Genomic DNA, 17,699 nt, shown 5'->3' on the forward strand with positions numbered 1-17,699 from the left:
ACGTTGTTCAGACATCAAGAAAACATTCTAGAGTGTTTGTACACAAGTCACTTTTATGTAACTCTCTTTTTTCTGCATAGAAGAAAATACCCAACAATGCTTTACATTTAAGCCATTGATTTTCAATGATGAAGTCTGAAACACAGCACATGAGCTAATGAGAAAACACCAGTGATGTGAATTATGTAACATTTCCAATACATATGAATCTTTTTTCATACAACTCATACACTTGCATTAGCTTTCAGTTATAATCTGGTTTATCCTGAAGAGCAGTACTCAGACTATAACCTACTGCTGAAAAAGAAGTCTTCTTACTGTTACAGAGTATGACCATTTATTTTCAAAGTAAGGTACGTTCTCTGAGACCACAGACCACTTCTTAACAGTACACCACCACTACAAAGTACTTGTTGGTAAACATTTCTACTACGCAAGTGTAGCTGAGTAATGTGATTTTCTTAAGAACAAACACATAATGCTTTTATTTAACTGCTTATTAGCCTTGGAAAATATTATTATACCTACGTGCTATATACAGGCAGACTTACTACTAGAGTCTGCAGTCTGTAACTGAAGCTTAGTGATACTCTTATACCAAAAAAAAAAAGATAGTTTTAAATGCCTAGAAAGGGTATATAAATGCTTTTTCTTTCTTAGCTACTCAATAGTAACAGAACTGTTTAAATGAGAAAAGTTTGTCTACTGTTGAAATACTATAAACTGTATTAGCCACGACTAAGTCAATGTGAAGTTAGTTTTCTGTATGACATACCAATGCCTGAGGATTACTCTTACATACATTGGCACATCAACACATATTTAGGACAAAAATGCATCAAAACCAAGAAAATATTCTGAAGAAAACATCGTTTCTATGGAATTCTACACCTGTTAAGAGATGCACTGCTGGGTGGAGTTCTGTGAGAACCTAGTACATGTAAAAACAGATCATTCTCGAGATTTATCACTAACATCATCTCAGTACATGAACACTTTCTTACTCTAATCCAGAAGGCTTGGACAATTATAAAACTGTTAATGTAAGAATACTGTAAAACTTCTGATGGTTTCTTTGTGAGCTAGAATTTGCAGCAATTTAGTCCTTTGCAATTTAGGTGACTACAACTTACTTTCATATAACTGGCTATTTTTCATCAGAGAGGGAAAACACTGCATGTAAATACCCTGGATTATTTTTCTGCTGCACAATCTACTGATGCATGTACACTGAGACTCCTGGAAGATGTTCGCTGCAAGAGACAATAACTGATTTCCACCTATCTGAACAGTTTTTGTATCCAAGAGATTAGAAGCACTAGGCAATTCCCTGAATGGTAACACAACCCTCTAAAACAAATACTGGTTAACACCATGGTCAAAAGACAAGTTTTATCAGCTGCTTTATGTTATCCTTCGCTTTTCCAAGCATATCCACTGCTGCACTGCCTTCTTCTAGTCTGAAAAAAAGGAAATTCAAGTTAGTATACTCTCAGAAACCAAGAAACACAAAAAAGCCAAATTGAGTTGTTTTTGTATATTCAACAAATACGTTTGGCTTATTTCCAAACTGTCCCAGGATCATAAAATACATCCGAAGCTAACCACAATAATTAAAATGATCTGAAAACTATTTTTATTGATATGGAACAACAGCGTCTCTAGACTGAGTACCAAGTAACGCCTCTGTAACACCCATGCTATATCGTCCTCTCCAAGTCCTGTCTACCAGAAAAACCCACTGGTTTTTGACCACTCAAGAATCTTTTAAGAAACTGGTACACACAAAGGTACAGATTATAAATAATGTGCTATAAATTAAATAAAACGTAGGATAAAAAAGCAATCAGCTTCCTGAACTAGTACAATTAGTATTTTTTAGGAAGTTACTATTACCTTTCCTGCCAAGTAGTCACTTAAATTCTATTAAATATTAAATTTACTGCTCCCTAGACTAAGATTGTCATAATTCCTGTTAAAAACTTGGAAATGTTTATAAGCTGCAGAGTAGGCTGAGAAAGTGTGTTATTATTTTTGCTATCTTTATTAATTACAACATGGCCCACACTAAGCATTAGTAAGCGACAAAACACATCTAGTAAATTTTTAGAGAGCTTTTTCATTTGCCTAGAGCAGATCGGGGGGGGGGGGGGGGAATCATCTACTTCCCAACTAATACAGAGAATTGAAGCTGACGTGGCATATATGTATTATGAAGCTGAAAACATTCTGACACAATCTATATGATGATTTGGCAAAACCTTTTAAAGTCACTTAGGATGCTGCACATTAAAGACAGGCTGTCATCTCTGTTATAGAATTCATGACCTGGACCAGCCTCAAACTTTAAGTTTGATAACTGACTCCTAATTTTTTGTAGGTGGGGAAGGGTGGGAAAAGAACTTAATTTATCATGTATTTTCCCATTTTTTGTTCATTGAGATTTTATCAGTAACAGCAAAATATTAAACTGGCCAGGTAACAGCTTTTATTTAACTATGTGCTTCCTCCAACTCGGATTAGAAAATACACTTGATGCTTCTGTATTTTATCTGAAATAAAATCCAGTACTCTGAAATGAAAGAGGAATTTGTCAGGAGCATGTACAAAATATTACTGTAATATTCTGACAAAAACATTGTATATAGAATCTTAGAAAAAAACTGTAAGCAAACTGAGATTATAATACCATATAGTATGCAACAAAACCTATTAGTTCAAGATGGATCTTCCCTAAAATCAGTAATAATGCGTCAAATGAACAACACTATCAAGTACAGCTTTTTCTTCTCACCATTTCAAAGCTGGTTCTCAAAAGCAGTACTTGAAAGTAGCAGCCAAATAGGTTCTTATATTTATAGAGTACTTTGAATACTAATAAAAAAATCACATAAAAAATAATTCTGGAAAACTTCCCTAAATATACATATTTCTTACATCAGTACTGCCCTTGAAAAAAGGACTTGTACGTATCCTTCACTCTATGCTAGTTTTTAAAAGGCATTACACACATTTTTTTAAAATTATGTTTGTTTAGTGGACAAGTTTGTCAGGGCGCTATGTTAGCAGGGCAGCCACTACCGCTTTCTTTTTTCCTGGTAAGTATCAGAGAAACAGAACAGTGACACTTTCACATGACGTCTGAACAGTTATTCCAACATCGACTTGTCCCTCCGCTCACAGAGAAAAGTAACTTTAATGTGGTGGGCTTTGAAATCATGTAGTACAACTGACCTAAGAAGTTTAAAGCAATTTTTGACATGAGTGTAAGCCTGCAATTTAATCCAAGGACACTTGCAGAGATTAACTCCTAGTCAAAGACTACATTTTACTGTAACCATTAAATTCTACATTCTGCATATTTAACAAGACCAATTAAAGGTCTGTACCAACATCTATTATTTGTATTCCTATCTTTTTGGTCTTAATTTAGTGAAGATTGCTAATTAAGTAAACTCCACATCTTTATTTATTATGGACTTGTTATCATATTTTATTATCTGCTGTTCTTAAACTGCTGGTAAGATTGTCATTCCTAACTTGGCAATTAAAAAGCCCAGCAAGACCGCCTCCACCAAAATTTGCTTTCAACAGATCATAAGGGATTATTTAGCCACCAAGACCATCCACCCAAATCTATAAATACAGAATCACCAGAGATTTTCCATCCAGCTACTTCATTAGTACAATAATTACCTGTTCTATTAGTACAGGCACCACTCATGTCTGCCATCCACAGACGAACCAGCATTACTTCAGTGGCATCTTCTAGAAATTATCACCCTGCAATCAAAGTAAGATATAACAAACTGAGAAGAGTACATTTTATAGTGCAAGTCAACCTACAGTGCTTCCCCCCATTTCAAGTCACAAGCTTGGGTTTGCAGATTAGTCTCTTGCAAGTTTTACTACTTCTCTTCTAAGTGGTGGAAGATTCACTGGCTTGGAATGGACTGGAATGACTTAGTGATAGGTTGCATGGCTTATGGATTCTCATTCCTTTTCAATGGTGCACTGCCATGTTAAATCCATAAGTTGAACGACAAAATTTACTGAGGACTAAACAGTAGCACAATGCTTTTGCTTTGTTTTTAGTTGGAGGTCTTCATGTCTATTACATTCAAGAGCATCTTTTGAACTTCGTGGCTTTACCTGAGTCATAACTTGCCCCAGGTTCTGCCACATGCGCTAGACATCCCTGTAACGTAGTGTCAAACTAAAGAGTCAGGCATCCAACTAAACGTCAAGTTTGCAATGGCTTGCTTCAAACTCCCAATAGCCGAGATGGTATTTGTCAATCTAAACCAATTCCTGATTTCACAAGGCTTTTATTTTTAAAATAATAGTATATGCAGCCTGTTTAAGCATCTTCACTGAAAGATACTGGGCACAAAATATCCCCTCCCAACCCTACTTCACAGTATTTTGTCTATAGCGAGCTGCATTCTCACGTCTTTAGTTTCAAAATCAGTGCCATAAATGCTTTTATCCAAGAAGAAATGTTGAATTTGGAGAACTTCTAATGCATTGAAGTTTTTCGTTTTCTTTTTTTTAATCTAGACAGCACTTCCATTGCCATGACGTGCAGCTTGTCTTACTGTACTAGAGGAAGACAACTTGATTCAATTTTGACTTAGACTGAAAAACTAGTTTGCTTTGCTTACCATCTTTGCTGTTTCACAGGCATTTGATGCTTTAAATCAGCTGTGGAATGCTGAAAGTTTCACTTGTTTTTATGAAGCCATAAGCCTTTGAGAAGTGGAGAGAAAGACTTCCTTGCTTATCTTATTTTCTCCTTTGGAATCAAAGATGTTCCTTTAAAAGTGAAACACTACAGAGTTGCAAAAATTTGAAACAGTATGAGTAAGCATCGTTTTGCAGCTTCTTTGATGGAATTGGTCAAACTTTTTATTTTTATTTTTTTTTTTTTTACTTTTTTTCATACAGTATTCTGTAGCTGACTTACAAGTACATGGTTCATTTGGAGGGGACATCTTTTTAAATTCCCCACGGAACAGTATGAAGGCAAAAAAATAGTATTATCCACTTGCTTTTTCATTCAGGTTAATTGAATGATATCCTCTATTTTCTTTATACAAGGATCTGAAGGCATTTTGAACTGGGAACGCTAACGTCAAATTCTAGACAAAACTGAACTTTGTGTGGAATATCCCCACCACCCTCCACATCACAACCAATACTTTAAGAATGAGATGCTGAATATGTAGAACAATCCAGCTCCATCCTAGATGGTTAGATGTTGTGTGGAAGATCGTAAGAACTGCTTATTCCATTCATGAGGAAAGTCAGATGGGAAGTGTGGCATTTCAGGGAAACTTTACTTTGAAAATTACAACACTAGTACACAGCTCAACTTTTATACATTTAACATCTGCCTTTTGAAAGAAATGTTAACAATTTTGAAATGAAATTAAACATTGGTTTAACTTTTCTTCACAAAAGCATAAAAGTCATGGAGGGGAAAACTTAACAGGCAACAATAAAAAAAGGTAAAAACAACTTTTCCTTTTAGTAGTCCTCTGGTAGTAAAGATAGAACAACTTCCACTTTTGTTTGCGAAATTTATCTTGGTCCAAAAAAATTTAAGAGTGTTTTTAGTATCTGCTTCTGCCTCCACCTCTGTCAGATCTGCTTCCTCCACGGCCACCACCTCTGGGTGCTCCGCGGCTTGAACTACTGTATGAATCACGAGGCGGTGGATAGCCCCTTTCCATGGATGGGGGAAGACCCCTGTCTTGTCTTCCAACACGATCACGGCCACTTGAGTAGACATCACTTCTGCTGCTTGAGTAACTTTCTCGGCTTCCATATCCATCACGTGTGCTGCCGTAATCATCATATCGACTGCTTCCACCATAAGATGGCGGGGGCCCTCGTGCAGGTGGAGCACTACGTGAGTTACCTGCAGGGTCAATGGTCAGGTAATATGGCAACACCATAAGTTATATATAACAATTTCAATCTGAATTTACAGAACTGCTGTATTAAATGTTTACTGTTACTCTTTCGTATGTATCGAGATGCTCTTTATATAATCTGCCATGTTAAGGGTACTTAAAGTGGGAATTGAGTATCAGGCAGTGAGTGGATTTAAAGACTTTGAAGGACTGCAGACGGTGTTTATTCAGGCAGGCTCTTTACTGGGTATTCCAGAACAGCTTGTTACTTTAGAGAAGAAACTCAGACATTTTCCAGAGATAGTTGCAATTCTGAACTGTAGACTTTGCTTCTTTAGTTTATAGCTTATTTAACAAGACGATCAAATGATAACCAACAACTGCACTTTCACTGTAGGGGAAAAAAAAGCGTGCCACTTCCCCCTAAAACATGAGCAACCTAGTAAAAGTCAAATTTTAATGACACCTGTAAAAATTACTATGTGAATCTCAAAATGAATTCTTACCATAACTCTCATATGAATCTCTGTAGGATCCTCCACTTGGATGATCTGAGTAGTCTCTGTCACGTCCACCACCGTATCCGTCACGATCACTGTAAGAGGAAAGACTACTGAGACTTAGTATAAGTCAGCTGGACCACAGCAGAAATAGAAGGACATGGACAAAAATCCAGTAGTAGATACCTATAGCCCCTCGAGGGGTATTCATCACGTGAACTGGAATGACCGTAATCACGATATGCGTAGTCCCGTGGAGGTGGCGCATAGTCCCTTGTATCCCTGGAACTGGGATAATCTCTGCTTGAGTAACTACAAAGAACAAGAATTGTGTTGTTAACTACATGTCACGCTTTGAAACTATCAGGGATCAAAATCCTTCCTAGAAGAACTTAAAATTAAGCCAAGCTAAATTAGTAAGAAAATTTACCCGTCTTTAGTGCTGTAGCCATCATCTCTTGGAGACATGTAGACATCTCTTCGTGATGGCATCGGTTCTCTGCGTGGAGGACCACCATAACTGTCTCTTCCACGTGACACAGGAGCTTAAGAGAAGCAACCCAAATTTTAGAATTTAACTAGCACTTGAACACACAGAAGACTCCTCAAGGCAGTATTAGCAAACAGCTTACAGTGATTTAGGAATACCATCTGTAGTTCACCTTGCAGTAATTTACATTTCTGCTTGTATAGTTTTAAAGCAGCACTAACAGGAACATCTTTAGAATCACACTAAATTGTACAAACAGCTACAAAGTGGTGTAAATAAGAGAACTGACAGATTAGTAAAGAGAATGCACTAGCCCACAACAGATTTAACTTAAAATCAATGATTTGCATTAGTTTCTGAAGACTAAGGTACTGCAAGCTGGCTGACTAAGCAATAACATAATTTATCAAGTTCTTACCTCTTCCTCCCATACTACTGCTACGCACTGGTCCTGAAGGTGCAGATCTTTTAGGTGGAGGGCCTCCACTTCGTGGAGGTGGACCTCTCTTCATGGGAAGTGGTCCTCGAGAAGACCCTAAAAGGGTAAGCCACACACCTCGTTACTTCTGTGATACTCATCTGTATACCCTTAAAAGCCTGAACTGCAATAACTGCTGTTACCACTACTGCGTCATCAACAGCAAACCTCTAATTTTAGGCACCTAAAAACCCCTCCTCTTGTGTTTTGGCCACTACTAGATACTACTGGCAGAATTGAGAGCATGCCAAATCAACTTTTTCATGGCTTTAATTCCTTTTAAGAATTATCTTACAGAAGTGAACCAAAAGCCACAGGGTGTGATGCAAGGGAGAAAGAAAACTGGTATCTGTCATCAGCCACAGCTTAAATGCTGAACAAGTTATTGTCCTCAAAAGACAAAAAGCCGCCACCTGGGAAGATGTACTAGAGAAGATCCTACATAAAGAGGAAACAGAGGTTCTGTAGGACCTACTACACAGACTCTCCAAGAATGGAGTTTTTACTATTTCCATTTTTCCCCTCATTATACCTCAGGTGCTGCTTTATTTTTAAATGACTATTTTGATACTGAAAAGTCTCTAAACAAAGATATATCTAAGTTAAAGAACATCCAGTATCAAGTAGCATATTACCCCTCCACTTCAGAAAACTTCATCTGAAAACACTGTAACAAGTAATGCTTAACTTCCCTAATTGCCACTGTGACCCAGAAGGATCAGTTATTTAAACACCTACAGTTCACTGAGTTTAGACCACTTTCTACGTAAGAACAGAAGGCAGTTCCCTGTCCCTGGTGGAAGAGAATCACTTTTTCAACTTGAATACCAGAAAACTTCCTTTCTCACGTGCAGGGCAGGAGTTTTGCTTTTCTTTCATAGCCAAAAGTCAGGTGGAGTGTTAGATGTAGAAGGGAATCTTCATATTTGAAAGCCTTTTTCTTAAGGTGTACTTGCCTAATCAAAAATTTGACTCAACTGCCGAGATCATATTTCATCATTTTAATAATGAACAAGGAGTGCACTATTCAGCTCTTTGGCTTTTTCCAGTAGGATTATTGTCATCTTCCAATGGGATTGTCTTGTATGTTGTCCAAGTATATAATGAGATAGGTAAATACATACCCAAGTGACTCCCTCTTGAAGGTGGTCCTCTTGCGCCACTTCCGCCTCTTCCACCTCTAAGGCCCCTGGGAGGACCTCTGCTTCGTGGAGGGGGTGGCGGCCCACGCCTACCACCACTTTCAAAGGAGGGCTTGGTTGCTTGTTCCACTTTAATTGCTTTCCCATCTAATGACTAAAGAAGAAGCTGCTTTACTTATTGCTCAGTCATGTTTGTATTTCTTAAATTAAGCCCCTCTTGCTTCACTATTACAGGGCTTCCATTTTATAAAGTTAGAGCAACTCTAGAACAGATTTCAGTCTTCAGTATTAGTCCCCACGTACTCAGCAGCATGTTGGGCCTATTTCTACAGTACTTCATTCTTGTTGTATTGATGAAAAATACAGAGCAGCATCGAAAAGGACTTTCAGTCAAAACAAAAGTGTCCAATGACTACGGCAGCCCCATGTCATTTATTCTGTAAATGAAATATGATTTATGAGCTCCAATTTACTTCCAATTGCCACGAACTTTTGTACCAAACTGACTGCACCAGTAGTTACAGGATTAAGCTGAAGGTATCTTAGCTTCAGTTGGGGTTTCTGGCAATGGGGAGGCCGTTTAAGTACATTTGCTTGATGTCCTGATTAAACGGTGATCGCTGAAGTATTTAGAAGTAATTTCAGCATCTACAAAGCAGACTGAGTATGGTAATTCACCCCTCTTTTCTACTGTTTCAAGCTGGGTTTTCAAAAAGAGGTGACTGCCACAAATTACTCTTACTTGCTTTTGCAGAGGGGACTTTTCTTTGAAGTGTATGTTTTTTCTGGAGCACAGACCTGCAGTAACAGGAACTCTGCAGCCAGCTTATTGTACCTCAAATATGAGCAGGTAGTAAGACATACCAAGTAACTTAAGTTTATCAAATTTCTGTATTGCCTTTCAGACACCTCACATTTGGTCAACAGAACAGAGTCAAGATCACAAGCTCTACCGAAGTTGGCTTATTGCACATCTGTCCTGGCAAATATGTTTATTTGCCTTTTTGTTAAATATTTGACTCTGCTACAATACCTAATGAATTAGAAAGGAAGTGCTGTTAATTGCACTTCTTTACTGCAATAATGGTCAAAAACTGACTGCTAGTAGTATGTTATTCTTGACTGCTGGTGATTACTTACTGAGGTAAAATAATAATCTTCACTGAAATCTGTCCCTTTCTGAAATCATCCACTCCAGTAGCTCATGTATTCTGCCACCAGAGTTGTACCTACTGTTTGAAAAACATGTGTATATCCAAAGGTCTGACGATCCATTGTGGAAAAAAATATTAGCAAAATCACACTGGTCTCGTCTTTGACTTAATAGAAGTCTTTTAATTATATGAAGTTTCTCAAAAACACGTGGCATGACAAGCTGAAACATTCCAGGAGAAAGCATTAATACCACTAATCCCTGGAACTTAGTTTGTATATCATAATTTTGCCATCACATCTCATATCTCAGTCATCCTTCTCAAAACTGGAAAAAGTAGGCTTGAAGCCTTAAACTTTGCCATCACAACCGCTACTGTCCCATTTCATGAGAAATTCCTCATAGCTTGTTTGAATTTTGGAAACCTAATATCACCACTTTTCATTACCATGGGGTTTTGAGTATCTGGATGCCAAGTCCGTTTTTTTTTTGATTTGCTTTTCTAAATATAGGGAGCAGAGTTTTCCCAATGACTTCTACTATTTCCTTATGTCTTGAACCTATGCATCCTACCCAGGCAAAACATTTCTTTTTCAAAATGCTTTCCAGCAGTCCTGAAGTCCAAAAAGATTTTTTAAACCAGAAGGTATCTGTCAAAGTTTGTCCTATTTTAAAGCAGAGGGAACATTTTCATGTTATCAGTTTTCAGGTCAAGTAGAGAAAGTTCTCATCTTACTGAAGAGATAAAACTCAGACAAGCCATCTCAGAATAAGGAATTGTTTTTCCAATGGGCCCAAAGCAAAAAAAAAAAAAGCTGTCAAAATGAACTTATTAGTTGGTGTTTATAATCTTGACTCAGAGTGTTACAGCAGCATTTGTAGTATGATCCGGGCACCACTGAGTGGCATCACCTTGGTGCTAGAATGTAGGGAAGTCTACTGAACAGTCATCTAAGGCTAGTAGTAGATTTGCAATCATAATTAAAACTCTCATATGTGGAATGAACAACCTGTACCATTTTGCATTGTGCCAGGGAACCTCAAGCAAACAGAATTAGAGAACTGTCCTGCAAATTGCTCCCTTTCCAACAGGAGTTAAATGTAGTGTATTTGGAAGGTTTCAATAGCCATAATTTAAGAGCTCCAAAGAAACCTGCATGAAACAGCAGCCTAACATCACATAGGGCTTCCCTCTCAAGTGGAAGATTTTACTATTGATGCTGCAGTGACTCCACCATTTCTGCATGTTCCTTGACATCACATCATGAAGGCTTCCTTCCACCAAATACATTCAAGAACTGAAGGTAGTTTCCTATCAGGCCGAGCTTCTGCATATTGTATCAATTCTTCACCAGAAGAATGGGAAATAGGTTTCTGATGATTAGAGGAAGACAATCTTCTCTAGTGCTGAGTACAGTTTAGACTGTCATTTGGATTGTAGTATTTGCTTCCAACATCTCAACACACTCCAGCTGGCTTGGCAGGTCTTCAAATGGAATTTTATCTCTGGCTTGTCCCGGATGTTTCTCTAAGGTCATATTCTCTTTAATTATAGATTTTTTTTCCCCTCAGGACTTAAAACCAGAAGATCACAACAGCCTACTTCATAGAATGTTCAATACATACTTGGAGTATTCACACTTGTATTTAGATAAGCAGGTCCATTTCATGACATCAGGATGTTGACTTTACTACCATGCAATTAAGGTTTTTCCTGAAGAATTCGCTATAAGATACTTCTAACATTTTTACTGTGCTACTCAGGCTAAGATTGATCCAATTCTGCAGAGAAGGTTTAAATTGAAAAAATCGCCCTTCCCCCAAAACTATTATCTCCTGACCTTCTTCAGGACTAAAATTTTCAACAAGCATGCTGAGACTAGTTTATGCCTGTTCCATTTTAAAGTGAGCTATTTAACCCTTTTCTTCCCTACCCCCCTCCCTAACACAGCAACTGCAGATACACTCTTGCAGAAATCATTGAAGTCAGCCTCTTCTACTGGCTGCAAATTTGATTTTTCTTGGAATGACAGAATGAGCTACACACAGGCCACACAGAACCTTCTCCCCTGGCTAGACTGTAACTTACTCCTTACAGACTGCTTGAACTATTGTCTGCACAGTACTTCTGCTGCTGCGTCTTTTGAAGTGCCTGGAATTTTCATGAGTACTCCAAACCATCGCTTCCAAACGTGAAGAGAAGCTTCTATTTCAGACAGATTAGAATGATCTCTTCCCACAGCATGCCTCAAGCATCACAGCTCTTCAGATCTAGAGTACAGAGTCTTTTTGAAGTACAAGCATCACTTATTGTCCAGAAGGCTTTCTTAAGATGAGGACGAGAGGCTACCTCCCAATCATCTTCCACATCTTCCATAACCATGGTTAAACCATGCTAGACCACTACAGAATTGGAATGATATATAGCAACACCTACAAGGTTTATGGTAAACAGTCATTCTTGGCCAAATCCTGAGTGAGGAAATTCTTTTCATACTTCAGTGTTCAGATTTCAAAGCAGATGGAGGCATGTTTAGTTTTCCAGCTCTGAAGACAGAATCCATTAGAATGATGACCCACAAGGCAGTACTTTCTAGCAGTTCTTGAGTGATGCATATGGTGCAGTCCAACACAGACATCTCAGACAAGCATTAAATCTCATTTAGCTACTTTACTGAGCATTATTTTCATGAATGTTTCCAATGTGATCAAAAAGACAGTACTAAAGATCTAGACCAGTTGGCGATTTATTTTCAGAGGCATTAAATGAAAATGGTGCACTCCGCAAACAGTTCCTAGGATTAGTGACTAAACTCCTTTCAGTCTGAGAGTTAGTTGCTGGTGCTTCAAGTTACCGTATGCGAGGGTTCAGTGGAATGATTAATTCAGAGGAAATCAGGGTTTCAGAACTGCAGGTAAACAGGTCTTCAGAACTGCAGCAAACTACACAATGGGAGGTACATTCAGTAACAGGTACACCTTTAAGGATGTTTAGACCAGCAATAGAAAGGACATTATCTGACTTGTCACTCTCCACCTTGAGAAAAATGACTAACTTGAGTAAGACAAAGCAAGTCTCTGAAGAAAGCAACACTAACCATCATGAGACTGTCCTCAAGCACACAGGAACTAAGAAGCACACACAGCAGACAGCCCACTATAACACAAACCAAGGAATAACTACATTTTACTATATGCGTTCTCTGTGAACACTAGAAAAAGATTTTTTTTATTGCCAGAAGTGCAAATATTTATATGCATTACCTATGGACTGCAATAACGGACATTTTTCTTTTAATTCAGTATCTTGCACCAACAGCTATCAAAAACCCAAGTGTTATTCAATCATTTTAAGTAGAAGCTTTTTTAACCTTACACGAAAGCACCACCAGAAGCACTGCTTACAGAAAGGCTGATTCAGCATGACCTTAACACCTGACCTGTTCAGATTATGCATTAAAGACCAGAGATTGAAATTCAAGTTAACTGAGATGACAGCTTGCACTGTCTAAAAAGACAGCATCTCTTTGAAGATAGGCTGCTGTTGACCATTAAGTTACAGCATCTAGCTTTTCAAACACATCCTGGAACAGACACAGATCACAATAGCTTGTTGAAGGAATTTACGCTACCCTGATGCTAATCTCATAAGTCTTTGCTCCAAATTTTCAGGTTTGATTGTCTTTTAAAAACATTAAATACATATTATTTAGTATTTTCTCTAGTTAGTCATGTAGTTCCACTGTAGGGTGTAAATAAGCAATTCAATTGCTAGTTAACTACAAAGCTATTTCACAGTAACTGGAAAGATGCTCCACATACATGCCAAGCGGGTTGACGATGCAACTCACATACGTAAGGACACCTACAAATTAAGGGTGCATCAATGCACCACAGAGTAGGGAAGTCATGTTAAACCCATGTTAAGGGGAACATTCATAGTTTTCAGGTAAGTCACTTCCCCAAGTTGTAGTTTCTACAGCACTACATTCAAATACAGTTTAAAAAAGCATCATAGAACAGAAAACAGTGAAGAGCAGTCTACTAGAAAACCATCCATCACCAATTGAAAGAGTATGACTGACTGATGGCCAGGCTTCACTTTCTACTGTCATATCCAGGATTACCAGGAAGTAATATGTTTTGACATATTTAAAGCTATGACTTGTCTCCAGGATCTTCTAGTCCATTGTCTTTCCCAGTCTTATTATTAGTTAGTTTACTCCATAGATCTGTATTTCTGGTTAGTAGCAACAGCAAAGTGTAATTGATCTTAATTCCTACCTTTCCATTCATGTCTCTGGCAGCATCTTTTGCATCTGCTGGACTCTCAAACGTTACAAATGCAAACCCTCTGGACTTGTTGGTTTCACGATCTTTCATCAAGAGGACTGCGGAAATAAAGCTATGTTATTCTTCTTCCATAATTAGGTTACAACACAGCCTTTATTTAAGCTTTAAGCTCAGAACTTCTTAGAGGACACGAAGGTATCATCATTTCAGATGATCAACACCAAAGAGTCATCACAGCCAAGTTTTTTTTTTAATCTTAAAGTAACAAGAGTTTTTTATTGTTTTTACCTTCCACAATGCGTCCATATTTGCCAAATACAGCCTCAAGGGCTTTTTCATTTGTCTCTGTGTTCAGGCCCCCGATGAACAGTTTTCCAGGACGATCTGCTTCAACCATTTTGATGCCACAAATGACCTATTAAAAGCATATAGGTGTCATTAACAAAACATTAAACTAAAAGAGACTTCCAGACAACCTCATGGAATATTCAACTTTCCTCATACATTCAAGGAAATTTTCCTTGAATAGGATGTCAACTAAGAGATTTGATGTATAACGGACAAAAAAAAAAGTAATAGGCTAAGGCAAATAGCTATTTCGAATAGAGTAAGTCAACTTTGAGAAGTAAAGCAAAGCACTGATGAAAACAGTTTTCACATCAAATAATACTGGGGAACATGGAAAAGCAGTTTTTTTGCCCTTGATAATAATCCTAGCAGTTGCTCTTAAGCCCTACCACAAGTTTTCCAATAAATATACTTAGTATGTCACGATAAAACCAAAGTACTTAATTTAAAGCCAGGTGGGCCAATACTCCGAATTAAGCACAATCTTTTAAGTTATTTTAAGAACATCGAGGCTACGCCAGAGTCCCGGCCTACAGAAGGCATCAGCCTGAACGGCTACCACTCCATCACCGCAACCCTACGCAAGGAGGCCGCGGCTAAGGGGAGTGGGAAGAGACCAGAACAAAGACAAAGCACAGCCTCAGAACGCCTGGCGCAGCGCCTGGCGCCTGTGGCCGAGCGTTACCCGCACGCCTGCGGGCCGCTGGCGGGAAAGCCCGCGGCGGGGCGCACCAAGGGCCTGCGCCGCTCCCTGCGCACACGGGGCGCGGAGACAAAGCAGCCCCCCGAGGCGGGGGCTGCCGGGGGCCGGAGGGGCCGGGCCGGGCCCCCTCAGCCCCGCGGGCGGCCGCAAAAGCCGCGGGGGCCGCCCCCTCCTTGTCCCGCGGAGCCGCGCGGCGGGGCTGTGAAAAGGAGGAGGAGGAGGAGGACAAGGAGGGGGGCGGCAGACCCTCGGCGCTCTCCACACACCTCCACAAAATGGCGGCCACCTCCGGCGGGGACTCCTCTCCCTACCAGCGCCAGACGACCGCCTGGGCGCTGACCCGAGCGCGCAGCCCGACCGCATCCCCGTCCCTCCGCACGCCCCTCCTGTGTCCTCCCCGGGGACGCGGCGAGCCCGCGGCGGGACCCCGCGCGGAACCCCCGCACCTAAAATGGCGGCCGCAGCGCGCCTCGCACGCTTGGGACCCCCCCCCCGCCGCGGCCGCGCTGCTCCCTCGGCGCCGCGCGGGGCGGGCAGGCGGCCAGGCCCGGCTCCGCCGCGCCTCGGGCCCGCAGCGGCGGCCGCGCGGAGCCCGGCTGCCTCACCTACGCACCGCGCTTGCTACCGCGCCGCCGCCCTCCGCGGCCGGCCCCCAGGCGGCGGCGGCACCCCGCTTCCCCGGTGCCCGGAGCCCCCGGAGCCGCCCGCCGGCACTCACCCCCGCTCCCGCCGTGCCGCAACTGCGCAATGAGAGCGAACAAAGGCGCTGCAGGCCTTTATAGCGCTGACGTCACCGGCCGGCCGGGGCCCCGGATGCACGCGGCGCCGCGGGGGGGGGGGGGAGGCCGGGGTCTCCCTGGGGCCGCCTCGGGCCCCGCGAGCACCGGGAGCACCGCGGCCGGGCCCTGCGCCGCCCCGGGGTGCGGTAGGAGCGGGGCTTTCTAGGCCCGGCTGGAGCCACGTTCTGCAGCCACGCCGCGCTTCTGCCTTTGTCTGCAGGCTCCTGAGCTCGGGAGGCGCGGCCGCTCCTCGCCTTGCGCTGGGACGGGCCACCCGGAGCGGTCGCTTCGCTGCTTTGGAAACAACTCGCAGTAGGGTCAAACTCCGTGGAAGTGTCTGTGTGGGAGTTTAACACTTAGAGCTTTCTCAATGCACTGTTAGTTAATATATGTGTATGTCACATGGCAGGCTTATGTCAATACCCCTTCCTCAGAGACCTGTGGTAAACTGAAACAAGCCTGGTTTAAAATGAAATCTGTTGTTCATAACACGGAGTTTTCCACTCTTTCAACTAACTCCACTTTTAATTATACCTGAAGTTTAATTGTGGCTATTTTGCCGAGTAAATTTGATAGCTGAAAAGTCAGAAAGAAGTCTGTGCATACAGAAATTTGCTAGGTTTCCATAATTTGAATTTGTGTTTCATCTAAACTGTCAACGAGGCCTATTTTCTTAGAGTCACCCCAGTGTAAATATCATTCAGTCTTTTAATTTAAAAGCAAAAATTGATTTTTCTGTTAGCTTTTAAAATGTAAGTGACAAAACCAAAAGGGAAGTTGCCTGATTATTTATTCTGTGAGGTTTTAAACTGGATAGCTATTTTGTAAGTGCTTTCTCAATTTGTTATCTTTTACAAAAATTCAAAAGGCTAGCTGGTTGCCAGGATTAGTAATGTCATCCATACTCTTTGAAGGTCCCTTAAATTGATTTCTGCAAGATGCAAAAACTAGGAAATTGTAGATTCCTTGAATGTTTTAGGGTGTTCATATAGTTCCTAACTCATCCTTGTACATTAAGGGAATGGTGACAAGATGTATCGCAGTAAATTAATACACCTGGTTCCTATGCTGATATCCTACTAGTTAAAAACCAGGGAACTCAGAACCCCCCGTGAAGCTCCCTCATCTCAGGTTTGAGGAATAAATAGGATGCCGGCAGCCAGTCCCTGTGCGTTCCTAGGGATGGATTTTCTGTACTGAGGGATGTTAGCTGGATGTTAGCTGTGAGGAGCCAGTTTGCAGAGCGTTCCATGTTCTGGTACTGCATCTGCATCAGTGGCATCAGGTCACCAATGGCTTTTCCTAGGGCTTCTCAAAGTAATCGGAAGTGGTGGTGTAGTTTTCCAGGCCATGTTGTCCTGTGGCAGTCATAGGAGACAAAGAATATGGGTCCAGCTGCACATTCTCATCCATTTTCTTAGCACTTGCCCAAGCCCTCTGTGTCTTGTATTCACCAATGTGGCATTCTTCAGACTGTCCTTCCTCAGAGGTGCCACAGAGTCCACAGACTCTATTCATTCTGCCCAGTGCAGTTACAGTCACGTGGCTACATAATTGTCACATCCTGATAAGAGAACACCAGACCCTATTCTTATCTTCAATTTTTCAGTCCCTTCTGTTCAGTTACTGACATTCAACTGCCCTATGTGTTAGTGAGAACAGAAAGCAACATTGCTTCAGACTACCTCATAGATCTGCTGAGAATACAAAAGAAGGTAGCTCTCAAACACTCTGGACTGTAGTATGTACTTAAAAGATAACTTTTCAGCATAAATGGTAAAAGTTTCTGGATGATATTACTGTCCGTTGGAAAAGGGAAAGATGACCTGTAATTCATGGACCCTCGCTACAGGAAGGACATGGACGTGCTCGAGCGAGTCCAGAGAAGGGCGACC

The 17,699-nt window shown here is 40.9% G+C and overlaps 1 protein-coding gene across 3 annotated transcripts; it reads right to left on the reverse strand.

Annotated features, from left to right (window-relative positions):
• Positions 1-33: 33 nt before the first annotated feature.
• Positions 34-16,025, reverse strand: RBMX (RNA binding motif protein X-linked). 3 transcript variants are annotated; one of them, XR_014572065.1, is made up of 10 exons: positions 15,744-16,025; positions 14,263-14,389; positions 13,966-14,072; positions 8,511-8,682; positions 7,327-7,443; positions 6,849-6,963; positions 6,605-6,730; positions 6,425-6,513; positions 3,697-3,783; positions 34-1,460 (listed from the first exon to the last, which is right to left on the reverse strand). XR_014572065.1 is itself a non-coding variant. In XM_083797732.1 (9 exons), exons 2-9 carry the CDS (start codon positions 14,369-14,371, stop codon positions 5,616-5,618), a joined length of 1,143 nt encoding a protein of 380 aa, XP_083653858.1. In that variant the 5' UTR covers positions 14,372-14,389; positions 15,744-16,025; the 3' UTR covers positions 5,319-5,615. The 3 variants fall into 3 exon arrangements, 2 of the variants coding, with proteins under 2 accessions (XP_083653858.1, XP_083653857.1); XM_083797732.1 differs by lacking the exons at positions 34-1,460; positions 3,697-3,783 and adding an exon at positions 5,319-5,923; XM_083797731.1 differs by lacking the exons at positions 34-1,460; positions 3,697-3,783 and adding an exon at positions 5,319-5,923 and having other exon boundaries at positions 6,425-6,528.
• Between the last annotated feature and the right edge of the window lie 1,674 nt (positions 16,026-17,699).

The sequence above is a fragment of the Anser anser genome, assembly GCF_964211835.1.
Source record: "Anser anser genome assembly, chromosome: 13".
In the NCBI taxonomy this organism is placed as follows: domain Eukaryota; kingdom Metazoa; phylum Chordata; class Aves; order Anseriformes; family Anatidae; genus Anser; species Anser anser.